Source organism: Dromaius novaehollandiae, chromosome 15 (assembly GCF_036370855.1).
Source record: "Dromaius novaehollandiae isolate bDroNov1 chromosome 15, bDroNov1.hap1, whole genome shotgun sequence".
NCBI classification, from domain to species: domain Eukaryota; kingdom Metazoa; phylum Chordata; class Aves; order Casuariiformes; family Dromaiidae; genus Dromaius; species Dromaius novaehollandiae.
Genome location: NC_088112.1, coordinates 2110875 through 2123400, shown reverse-complemented (window position 1 = coordinate 2123400; position 12526 = coordinate 2110875). Strand labels below are relative to the sequence as shown.

General features: G+C 58.3%; 1 protein-coding gene across 7 annotated transcripts in view; it reads right to left on the bottom strand.

The window, feature by feature from the left end:
* Positions 1-12526, bottom strand: part of LOC112981804 (protocadherin gamma-C5-like) — an 80803-nt gene that overhangs the window by 43461 nt on the left and 24816 nt on the right. The window contains exon 1 of one of the 7 annotated variants that reach the window (XM_064520774.1): positions 8231-11004. The exons of 5 other annotated variants lie outside the window; for them this stretch is intronic. In XM_064520774.1, coding sequence (XP_064376844.1) covers positions 8231-10657 — 2427 coding nt within the window. In that variant the 5' untranslated portion in view covers positions 10658-11004. Of the gene's footprint in view, positions 1-8230; positions 11005-12526 lie in introns of those variants that run through there. One more of the 7 variants, XM_064520767.1, reaches the window with a different exon arrangement.

Below are 12526 nucleotides of genomic sequence, written 5' to 3'. Positions count from 1 at the left end.
CACTGGTCCATGGAAAAGCCCATCCTGCTCCTGTACGGTAATAGCCCCGGGATCACAGCACCGGCGCGCCTGGGTGAGAAATAGCCAACTCCAGAGCTGCCTGTCATACGTTTCGGGTTGTTGTTGTCAACACCAACTTGTGACACAGCGCTTTTCCAACGTTACGAACACACAAACGAATGAAAGTACTGCAATTTCGGAGTTTAGTGTCTGCCATCCACAAAACGATGCAAAATTGTCATCGTGGAAAGGGAAGTGGACAAGGAAACTTACTACGGGAACGCAAAGAGCTGTCATAATCATAAGTTTAGTAACGAACAAAACGGGTTGGCTAAGCAAGAAAACTAACTCGAAATCAGCGCCTAGGTGTTCACTCGTTCATCCAAGGCAGAGAGGCGCGTGCTCTGCAGAACTTCGCTGGAAATATTACAGCCGATTATCTGTTATCCCGCATCTTGTCACAACTGACAGCATCGTAGAACGGCTGCAAATCACTCTTCTCAATGTGAGATACACAGCACAGGCAAAGCAATAGGGAACTCGACCCTGGACACACGGCGTGTTCTCCTACACCGTCCTGCTAACTGCCGTGAACACACGGGATAGACTCAGAAGCAAAATACTTGAGCGCTTATATAAAGTCAACAATATAACACAGATCGGTGCAGTCTTTCATCTCTGCATGTTCAGCTATTTCCTTTCATACCTAATAATCAATGGTGAAAATTAAATCATATCAACAGTACTTACTACTAGTACATTCTTATCACCAGTCCACAGAATTTGATAAAAGTGTATGCTTCAAAGCGTTAAAATGCAACATTAGTAATCTAAAAAAAAAAAAAAAATCTGGAGAAATTTAAAAACTCACAAGGAAAGTGAGCTCTACTGTGCCCGTAAGGACTAATACTTATGTCAATCTGTCCATTCTGGACCTTCTCTATAACAGACCATATCTGCAGGCTCACCATCCTGAAATGAAGTTTCTTCTCTCATAAACCTCTAGGCAACAAAATTCCATTTAGTTTTCTCTCTTACATGTGATCTCAGAAGACAATCCACAGTTCCCTTCGAGCTACAGCCTCTTCACTTATTTACTCTGAAACGAGATCTGAATCTTTTCATTTTTTCCAGCCTCTGCTGCTTTCCTAATACGTTTGTCTCTTTCCTAAGTTCGATTTACAGAGCCACTTATCCTTCTAACATGTATACCGAAATTCTTGAGTATATCTTAATATGAGTACACATACGACAATTACTCCAGAGTAGCATATCTACATTATACCCGCAGGAGTAGCAAGATGGCCAAAAGCGTAGTACTGAGTGCAACGCAAGGATTTCTCCACTCAGCAAAGCCAAAGAAGATTAAACGTTCCCATCTCTTATGCTTCGATTGACCTGGGGACATCATCCCTCATTCGCTTTTATGGGAAGCCAGAAATTTCAAGGTGATACCTCTGAGAGCTCCTGAAAACACCATTTGGACGGACAAGGGGAAAAGAAGCGGAAATATGTGGTAGCTAAGAGTAAGGGCGCCATCAGTTTATACACTGAGATTCCTTCAAGCACGAGTTCAAGAGACATCGCAGGCAGTCACTCGCTCTTACAGTATTCGCGGACCCGCCATGGCTCCAGAGGAGTCAGTCTCAGCAGCAATTGGTGGACCCAAACCACCTTCCTGCTCAGCTCCAAGCTCTAAGCGACAGTCAGGTATCAGTTCCGGCTCACCAGTGAAAGGAAGACAGAGGGCGAATGTTAAACCACTGGTGTGCACGGCGGGGACAGGATACAAAGAAAACGAAGCTGGAAGGGAAAACGGACGAAAGGACCGTAGAGTCGCAGCACTCCCTAACTGAACAGACCAGGATAAATCTTGGATCTAATTCACTAAGCTGTCTGAGACAATAAATGAAGAAATCACTGGAACAAGATAAAAGGTTTGTCTCAGTTTCGGGACCCTCTAGAGCCTTATCCCATCGCTCCCCTCAAAACCCACACAATCACCGGCTGGTAAATCTCATCCCCGTAACAACTCATTCACTGGCGACAGAAATGTTACCAACACAACGGGAGCGTGGCATGTCGGACAGAACAGAAAGTTATCGGATACGATAGGCAGGTCTGAAGGATAAGATTCCAGATAATCTCTCCGAGCTATTGAGCCATGTGCTGGGAGGCGATGTCGAATGACCACCACTCCCAGATGGAGCAACAGCGGAAAAGAGAAGGGCTGCGCAAGCTCGCTGGCGAGGCCGAGGACGATACATCTTACCTGTGCTGAGCTGTCTGGGCTCGGACCCTCCTTCCCAGAATGACTCCTTGAAACGGATTCCTCCAGTAGGAGACGGTCCGTCAGTGCTGCCGACCCCGGTCTAAGAAACGTGAAGTCTTTCTGGACCGACTCAGAGGCCGAACAAACTTCGTAGGAACAGGGCAAAGGCAGCGTACTGCTGCAGTAGGTGTAAGGTGCTTTGGAGCCAAGGCTGGAATACAATTCCTTGTCAGAAGTTATGAAGACGGGAGGGCTCCTCGGCCTTCCGCATTTAAAAAACAAAGTCATACTGACTGTAAAAACGAATAACAGGGAAACCACAGCGAGCGCCGCCACAAGAATGATATTTAAATCAGACGTCAACTCGGATTCAGCGTGTCTGTCGCTCAGCGCCGGCAGCGCCTCCTGCAAGCTCTCGGCCAGCACCACGTGCAGCGTGGCCGTGGCCGACAGCGCCGGCTGCCCGTGGTCCTTCACCACCACCACCAGCCGCTGCCTCGCCGCGTCCCGCTCCGACACGGCGCGCGCCGTGCGCACCTCGCCGCTGTGCAGCCCCAGCCGGAACAGCGCCGGCTCCGTCGCCTGCACCAGCTCGTACGACAGCCAGGCGTTGCGCCCCGAGTCCGCGTCCACCGCCACCACCTTGGCCACCAGGTAGCCGGCCTCGGCCGACCGCGGCACCACCTCGAACGGGCCCGCGCCGGGGCTCGACGCCGACGCCGCCGGCCACAGCACCTGCGGCGCGTTGTCGTTGCGGTCCACCACGAAGACGCGCACCGTCGCCGTCGAGCTCCGCGCCGGCGACCCGCCGTCCTGCGCCCTCACCTCCACGGCGAACTCGCGGCACTGCTCGTAGTCGAAGGAGCGCTGCGCGTACAGCGCGCCGCTCCGCGCCTCCACCGACACGTAGGACGCCGCCGCCTCGCCCGCGCTGCCGCCCACCAGCCAGTAGCTCACGCGCCCGTTGGCGCCCGCGTCCGCGTCCCGCGCGCGCACGCGCAGCACCGCCGCGCCCGCCGCGTTGTTCTCCGCCACGTAGGCGCTGTAGGCGGCTTCCTCGAACACGGGCGCGTTGTCGTTCACGTCCGACACGGCCAGCGCCAGCGCGCTGCGGCTGGACAGCGCCGGGCTGCCGCGGTCGCTGGCGACCACCGTCACGTTGTGCTCGGCCGCCCGCTCCCTGTCCAGCAAGCTCGCCGTCACCACCTTGTACGAGCTGCCCGACGACGCCACCACGGCGAACGGCGACTCGCCGTCCAGCTCGCACCGCACCTTCCCGTTGTCGCCAGAGTCCCGGTCTCGCACCTTGATGAGGGCCACGACGGTGCCGGGCGGGGCGTCCTCGGGCACCGGGCTCCACACCGACAACGTCGTTATCTCGGGCGCGTTGTCGTTCTCGTCTGTGATCTCGACGCGGACCTTGCAGTGACCGCTGAGCCCGCCGCCGTCCCTCGCTTCCACCCCGAAGGTGTACTCATTCCTCTCCTCGAAATCCAGAATCGCCTCATTGCGGATGTCGCCGCTGTCGCTGTCTACGCTGAAGACAGCGCGCACAGCCTGCGGCACGTTGCTGAAGGAGTAGGAGACTCGGCCGTTGGAGCCCGCATCCGCATCCGTGGCTCGGACCTGCAGCACCAGCGACCCCGCCGGCAGATTCTCCCGCACTCGCGCCTCGTAGGCGCTTCGGCTGAACACGGGCGCGTTGTCATTGGCGTCCGTCACGTTGATGCGAATCTGCACGGTGCCAGACCTCGCTGGAGCCCCACCGTCCACCGCCGTCAGCACCATCTGGAAGGAGCTCTGCTGCTCACGATCCAAAGCTGCTTCTAACACCAGTTCGGGCTGCCTGCTTCCATCCGGGCTCTCCTTCACTGCCAGGCTGAAGGACGGGTTTTCCGTGAGCTGGTAGCTGAGCAGCGAGTTGCTTCCCACATCCGGATCTTGCGCCATCTCCAGCGGAAATCGCGCACCAGGATCAGTCCATTCCGCGATCTCCAGGTCGAGAGCAGCCTTGCTGAAGACCGGGGAGTTGTCGTTGATGTCCTGGATGGCCACGTCGACGTGGAAAACGTTGAGCGGGTTCTGCACCACCGCCTCGAAACTGACGGAGCAGGACGCAGAGTCGCCGCACATCTCCTCCCGGTCCAGCCGCTCGCTCACGTACAGGTGCCCGTTCTCCGCGCTCACGGCGAAGTAGTGCTTCTCCGAGCTGATCCGCAGCTGGCGTGCCGGCAGCTCTGCCGGGCTCAGCCCCAGGTCTCGCGCCAGCGGCCCCACCACGGAGCCGCTGCCCGTTTCCTCGGGAATGGCGTAGCGCAGCCGCTCCGGCGCCGCCCGGCAGCCCCAGCAGAGCAGCCAAGCGCACAGCAGCACTGCCGCGGCTCCGACGCAGCGGCTTTCGCTGTGCCGGCTTTCCATCTTCAGCGGTCCGCGCTGCGCTCCGTCCTCCCGCCCCTTCCGTGCATTCCGTGCCCGTCCGGCACACGCGGGCACCCCAGCGCGGGGCGGCGGTGCCGGGGCCGCCTCGGCCGCTGCTGATCCCCGCGAACCTGCTTCGTGCTCTCCTTTCTCTGCGCAGAGAGTCCGGCACCTCGCCTGCGCTTAGTACTCGCAAAATACCCTCTGGCGGGGTGAGAAGCGCGGGCGGGACGGCTGGGCTAGACCGCTCGCCGCCTCTCGCGCCGGCCGCTCGGTCCTGCTCGCCCTCTCAGCGGCTGTTTCTGCCTGTGCCGGTGCCCGCCCGCCCGGCGCTGTGCGAGCCAGCAGCCGCCCCGCGGGAGGCTGCGGCGGCTGCGGCTGCGGCAGCCGCATCGGGCAACAGCGGCACCCGGAGTCCCCGCGCCGCAACTGCAGCGGCGTCGGGTGCGCGGCGCCGCATCCAGCCGCACTGGCAGCAGTGGAGTCTGAAACGGCGCCCTAAGTTGCCGGGCAGCGCGACGGAGACCTGCAGCTTTGTGGGTATGAGATTCACTTTTGGTTTTCGCGAGTTTTCTCGTCCCCTGGGAAAGGGAGGTCAAACGACTTTGGTAACGACAAGGAGTCTGGGTGGGGAACGTGCAATGGAGCGGTGAAGGAGCACGCAGGGTGTGTACACTGGGGTACAGACGAGTACAGGTAAATTCAGGCAGGTACACGGTACAGCATATGTCTGATATCTTCTGAGAGCATCCACTAGTACTGACTTCTACAGGTCCCTTATTTTTAGGAGATCTGACAAGCCGCAGTCTCAAAGGACTTCAGAAGGTGAGCTACTGTAGAAGGGAAGCATCGAATCCACCATGTACACCAGTTTCTTTGAGGCGAGTCTTGGTTATACTCTGTGTTTTCATACACCTTTGGGAGTGACAGATACTCAGTGCTTCAGGAGAACACGGCAAGCTATTATTGTCTGGAACAGCAGTATCAGTATATGCTGCCGGTCTTATGAACTATGGAGATAACAAGTTCTAGTCTTAGGACAGTGAACACACCCCTGTTAAATCCTTCTTTCAAAATTGTTTCTCTTAGTGAACGGGATAAACATTAGAACATAGATGAGCAGCAAAAATGCACCCATGTATTTCCTACTTCCAGGGTGCTCCAGTTGCCAAGGTGTTACACCATGAATTGTAAAGAGAAACAATAATCTACTACTCTGTGGTAGTGGCTGACTTCGGTGTTTGCAGCCCACTAAAATCAATATGCCAGGTAGAAATCCAAGGAAAGGAAAGGACGAGCAGAAACAAAAATAAGGAAACACCCACAAAAGAAAGCTCAATAAAGCTTCGAAGAAAGGCAGCAACTTGAGAAAGGAGTCATTTAATGATGACACAACGACAGCAAAATATATTTTGCAGCAAGAAGGCACAGAACATTCCAGGAGTGGGGTGGACGGCAGAATGGAAAGGATAAAAGAAGATATTATTGAGTGCAATGCCTACAGAAAAGAGCTTAATCACGTACATATTATTCTCATAGCACTGCCTGTACTGTAAGCTAACGATCATGAGAGGAATAACAGGATGTCTCGCACTGCAGACATGACCTAAGGGCTCCTGGTCCCAATATCTGTATTGAACGTGATGGAGAAAGTAATCGCCTTCTTGACAAGATCACTACAACATTCTGTGTGTTCTCACCATTTCCACTTTTGCCCCCGATGTCATCCCAAACAAGTATCCTACCAGCACTATCAGGTTCCTGAGTACACACTGCATTCAAACATTATTGGTCACAGCAACACCGTAAAGCTGGAGGCATGCAGAGGATGCCGGCGTGACAGCATTCCCACAGAGAGGCAAATGTCCAGAAGACTTCAATGACTCCAGACCGTCAATCACAACGCCCCACCCACCGCCAAAAAGAAAAAAGAAACGAAAAACAATAAAGAAAAGGCCCCAGAAACCACATGTGTTGGAGGTGTGAGGAAAATGGGAGAGATGCACTGCAATTCTTCTACTCATTCTCAGTGTTGGCCACCTCTGGGAACAGGCACAGCCATCACTGGATTCATACTCTACGAAGGCTTAAAGAGATGAAAAACACACATCTTCCATAAAAAACAGGTATATATATTTTTATAGAGCACAGTTCTAGGCTGGGGCAGCGTTCATTGAACTGCATTGCCTCTGACCTCTGAGGCCCAGTGAGACAGTGATATCGACTTGACACGAAAGTTTTTCAGTTCCCCTAAGAACTAAGAAAGCATTCTATCATCTCGTAATGACATCAAGGGCACACACTCTAGGAACGGTCTCCTGAACGAGGTGGCAGTACCTCCAGTTTGGAAAACACGCACTGCATTCTGATACATCACATTCACCCTTCTGTCACTACCCACCGATTAACACTTAACGTGACGAACATTGGGACACAATGAGAAGTGGAAGTCACGGCCAAAACAGGTAAAGGCCCAGGTGGCTCTACTTCCCACCATGCCATGCCTGAACCTCTCACTTCTCTTCCATGCAGTCATACAGTCAGGATTGATCAAAGTACTTTAGAGCCACCAGAAGCCTATGCCAGCTCTGTGGCCAACGTCCTCCCTCCTGCAGCTCATGGCTCTTCTCTATGGACGAGGAAAGTCATTTTCCACATAAAGGCTCTTCTTGCCTCGTTTCCCCACCACTGAGGCAAGAGCAATGGTCAGGCTCAGAACACACCACAAGCGTCACTCCTTTTCCTAGCGCCTCCCCCGGAGGACGGTGGTCCTCAGCCCCTGGAAAGAAAGTCAAATTAGCCCAGTCCCTGTTTCCCTCCTTAGCCAAGGCCAGATTTGGCTGCAACACGGACACCTGTGCCCTGGCGTGCACCACGGCGGCAGCCTGTGCCTGCATCAGCAAAGAAACCTCCTGCTCTCTGGGAATGAAGGGTCGCATCGTTCTGCCAGGAAGGGACAGACAGTCTCTCTGTGAACATGCTCTTCCTCCTCACCAAGGTCTTCCTCACCAACAAATGCTCGCACTCTACTTCGGACGGACGAAGACACACCAGAGGGTCATCTAGGGTCATGCTAGTGTTAAACGCTGAATGCTAATGCTAACGCTAAATGCTTGCGATTCCATTACCCGCGTACTGATTACATCCGTTTTAAAGAGTTAGTATCCCATGAAAAGGGCGTGTTCTGAGAGGAGGGCGAGAACATCAGGGACCGATTGAGAGGCTTTAGGGAAAATGCAAAGAACAAGGCACTCACGAAGAAAACACGCTTTAAAAATGTGTTTACGTTCCTGACAGTTCGGCACCATCTGCAGCGCTGCAAAAGGAAAGTCTGTGGGCAACAGGGACCTTCGAAGCAATCGCAGCCATACCCTTAGCTCTGCCTCTACCTCTGCTTGCTACTCCACCGCTATGTGACAGAAGCGACGACGACCAGGAAAGCAAAGGGACAAGCAGCCCTGCGGAGGGGCGCGGAGGGGCAAAGGCGCGAGGACGGGCGGAGTGAAGAACGACATGGAAACCCTCGCTAGAGGGACTCACCGGGAGGGCGTCTCCGCTGTCGGCGCGGGCACTCGAGGGCTCTTCGGGCAGCAGCAGCGGCGCGCATTTGTCGGGCGGCGGCGCGGCCGGCAGGGTGTTGGAGCAGCTGCCGCCCGGGAAGCGGAGGTGGCTCTTGCGCGAGTCGGCGGTGAGCGAGACCTCGTGCGAGTAGGAGTGCAGGAAGGCGCGGACGCCGTCGATGCCCACGAAGGGCGAGGCGGCGACGGCGCGCGAGGCGCCGCTGCCCGCCGCCAGCAGCCGGGAGCGGCGCCAGCGCCGCAGGCGCAGCGCCAGCAGCGCCAGCAGGAAGGCGAGGAAGAGGCAGCACACGGCCGCCACGGCCACCACCAGCCAGCGCGTCAGGCTGCCGCCCGGCTCGCCCGGCGCCGCCGCGCCGCCCAGGTCCGACAGCAGCTCGGCCACGCTCTCGGCCAGCACCACCGTCAGCGTGGCCGTGGCCGACAGCGCCGGCTGCCCGTGGTCCCTCACCACCACCACCAGGCTCTGCCGCAGCGCGTCGCGCGCCAGCGGGAACCGCGCCGTGCGCACCTCGCCGCTGTGCAGCCCCACGCGGAAGAGCCCCGGCTCCGTGGCCTTGGCCAGCTCGTAGGACAGCCAGGCGTTCTGCCCCGAGTCCGCGTCCACCGCCACCACCTTGGCCACCAGCGCCCCGGGCTCGGCGGCGCGCGGCGCCAGCTCCACGCCCGTCCAGCCGGCGCCCGGCGCCGCCGGCGGGTACAGCACCTGCGGCGCGTTGTCGTTCTCGTCCACGATGAAGAGCCGCACCGACACGTTGCTGCTCAGCGCCGGCGCGCCGCCGTCCTCCGCGCGCACCCACAGCCCCACCTCGCGCACCTCCTCGTAGTCGAAGGAGCGCAGCGCGTACAGCGCGCCCGTCTCCGCGTGCACCGACACGTACGACGAGAGCGGCGCGCCCCGCACCTGCCCCTCGCACAGCCGGTACCGCACGCGCGCGTTCTGCCCCCAGTCCGCGTCCGCCGCCCGCACCGTCAGCACCAGCGCGCCCTTGGCGTTGTTCTCGGGCAGCCAGGCGCTGTAGCGCGCCTCCGCGAACACCGGCGCGTTGTCGTTCACGTCCAGCACGCGCAGCGGCAGCACCGCGCTGCTGCGCAGCGCCGGCGCCCCGCCGTCCGTCGCCCGCACCGTCACGTTGTACTCCGACACCTCCTCGCGGTCCAGCTCCCTCGCCGTCACCACGCTGTAGTAGCTGCCCAGCGAGCTCCGCAGCCGGAACGGCAGCCCCGCGCCCAGCGAGCACCTCACCTCCCCGTTCGCCCCCGAGTCGCGGTCCTGCACGTGCAGCAGGGCCACCACCGTCCCGGCGGGAGAGTCCTCCGACACCGCGCTCAGCAGCGACCGCACGGAGATCTCGGGCGCGTTGTCGTTGACGTCGGTCACCGCGATCACGACTTTCGCCGTGTCGGAAAGGCCCCCGCCGTCCTTCGCCTGCAGCCCCAGTTCGTACGAGTCGCCCTCCTCGAAGTCCAGGCTCCTCACCAGGGTGATCGCTCCCGTTTCCATGTCCAGCTGGAATTTAAGCGATGCTTTCACTGTAATCTTTTGAAAGGAAAATTTCACCTCTCCGTTGAGCCCGTCGTCGGCATCGGTGGCTCTGACGGTGAGCAGGGTGGAGCCCACGGGCACGTCCTCGCGCACGCGCACCGTGTACACCGCCTGGCTGAACACCGGCGCGTTGTCGTTCGCGTCCAGCACCAGCACGCGGATCCGCGCCGTGCCCGTCCGCGCCGGCTCCCCGCCGTCCACCGCCGTCAGCACCAGCTCGTGGAAGGCGCTTTCCTCCCGGTCCAGCGCCTGCGCCAGCACCAGCTCGGGACGCTTCTCCCCATCGGCTCCCGTCTGGACGGCCAGGGAGAAGTGCTGGTCGCCGCTGAGCTCGTAGCGCTGCAGGGAATTGCTCCCGACGTCCGGGTCGTGAGCCTCAGCCAGGGGAAACCGCGACCCCGGGGCTGTTGTCTCGCTCATTTTTTCCTCCAGCTGCACTTCCTTGAAAACGGGCGCGTTGTCGTTAATGTCCCTGACTTCCACTTCGACTGCATAAACCTTCATTTCGCCCTCCACTATCACCTCACAGCGCAGCACGCACTTATCTGGGGTTTCGCAGACCTGCTCTCTGTCTATGCGTTCCGCCGTCACTAAATGGCCGGTCTTCTCATGCAGAGCAAAATACTGCCTCCTACCTTCGGAAACGACACGGGCGCCGCGTTGGCGGAGCGCCGCCAGCTCCAGCCCCAGGTCCTTGGCCACGTCGCCCACGAAAGAGCCCTTCTGCATCTCCTCGGGCACCGCGTAGCGCAGCTGCCCCCACGCCAGCTCCCACGCCGCCGCCAAGGCGCACCACAGCAGCGCTAGCCTCCGCCGGCCGCAGCGCCTTGGCGCCCCGCTCATTGCCCTGCCGACCGGGGAGCGCCGCCGCCGCCGCCCCGCTCCCCCGCCTGCACCGTGCGGCGCGGGTCCGGCACGGCCGGCGCCGAGGCGAGAGCTCAGCGCCGCCGACTCCTGCCGGCAGGGTCCTGCCTCCCGCCTTGCGGCTCAGGACGGATCTCTCTCTCCCCGAGCCGTGTCCCGGCGGGCGGGGCGGCCGCATCTCGCCGCGCTCCGCTCCCGCCTGGTGAACAGCGGCGCCCGCAGTCTCGGCCGGCAATTGCAGCACTGCAGGAGAGATTTTTGACTCCTGTGTCAGGCTGACCAAGGAAACGCAGCAGTTTGGCCTTTTTTTCTCTTTTTTTTCCATAAGCCACTCTCTTTTCCCTTGTACGCCGCGGCAAAATAAAAAAAGAAAAAACGGTGGGGTTTTTTTCCATCATGTGATGTACCTTTACCTAAGTACACACTACACAACCCTAGCCTGGGGTTTCTTTGTCTCCGTGTGTCCGTATTTCCAGCTGACCGTTGTTCTGACGATCAATCCTACTGCCCAGCTGAGCGTCCTGACACGCTTGGCCTGTGTGGGGCATTTCAAAAAGTTGCTTTCACTGGCTGTTTCTCTGTTGTTCACCTAGTGGCACTGTAGCGGCGCCCGTCTGCCCAAGTGTCAGCAGAAACAGGGCTACGTTGAATGCTTGCTGCCCGCTATGGCAAGAAGCGCCTCTGCCCAGGGGTCGGCACCTTGGGGGCACTACGTTTCACCTCCAAGACCAGGGAGACGTGGAGGAAGGAAGGAGCTCTCTTCCTCTGCCTTCAGCGACGCCCTGATGCATTCCAGTATTCTCCGGCCCAGCACACGGGCTCTTCAGAAAGACAGTACAGGGCCTGCATGAACTCCGCTGGAAGCCCACACCTTTGCTACCCAGCGACTCTGACAAGCCACTGCCCTCTGTCAGAAGGGGGAGTGGGTTAGCCCCCCTGGAATGGCCACCAAAGAGGACAGCTTCACAGTGAAGTCGCAGTGAAGACAACCAATGACAGTGTCAAAAAAGCATCTTCGAGGAAGAAAAAAACGAAATAAAGACCCCATCTGAACAGCAGAATGAGGCACGCGACTGATTCGCGGAATGCATTCAACCATCCGATTATGCTGCCTGTTTTCCCTCTTATCTGGCACGTGGTTTTCGCGCAGAGCACAAATCCAATTTCTCTTTTCCGTGTGCTCTAGCATCCCCATCACACTTCCATCCCCACCCAGACACGCATTTCCACCCTTTCAGCAATTTGCAGAAATGAGGAATACCAGACCCAAAGTGCCCCTCAGCCTAGAACAAAATAACGAGTAGTCCCTGATCCCAAACAACGGTCGCTCCTACGGGAGGAAATCCCGCTCATTCTTCTGCCCGTTTCTCCTATATCCTTACAAACCCAAGGGGAGAGGGAAAAGACCAGCGACTTCACTCCCAGGCACACGGTTCTGCCCCTCACGCCGACACCCTGCTCGAAAGCGGCCGGTTCGACAAGAACATCCCGAAACCGCAACACAAGGCACCGCTCCTCCTGCCGGGGCGAGGCCTCTGAAGACAGCATGAGACGAGGACGGGGTCTCCAGGGGACACATGAGATGAACTCATCGCGAATCACGCAGGGAAATCAGGCCCGGCCAAAGCCATGGGTCGCACGAGTGCTACCACTTCTGGAGCAGCCTTCCACCAGAACCTGGCAGGGCGGGCAGCCACTGGGGGATCAGGTGTCGAGCACCCACGCACGGCACACACACAGACCGCCCCTCCCGCCCTCCCTCTCCACACCCCACGCGTTCAGCGGCATGAGCACACCCGGCCTCCAGGCGCTCCCCACACGCCGAAAATCGGGAAACAAAACAACCCT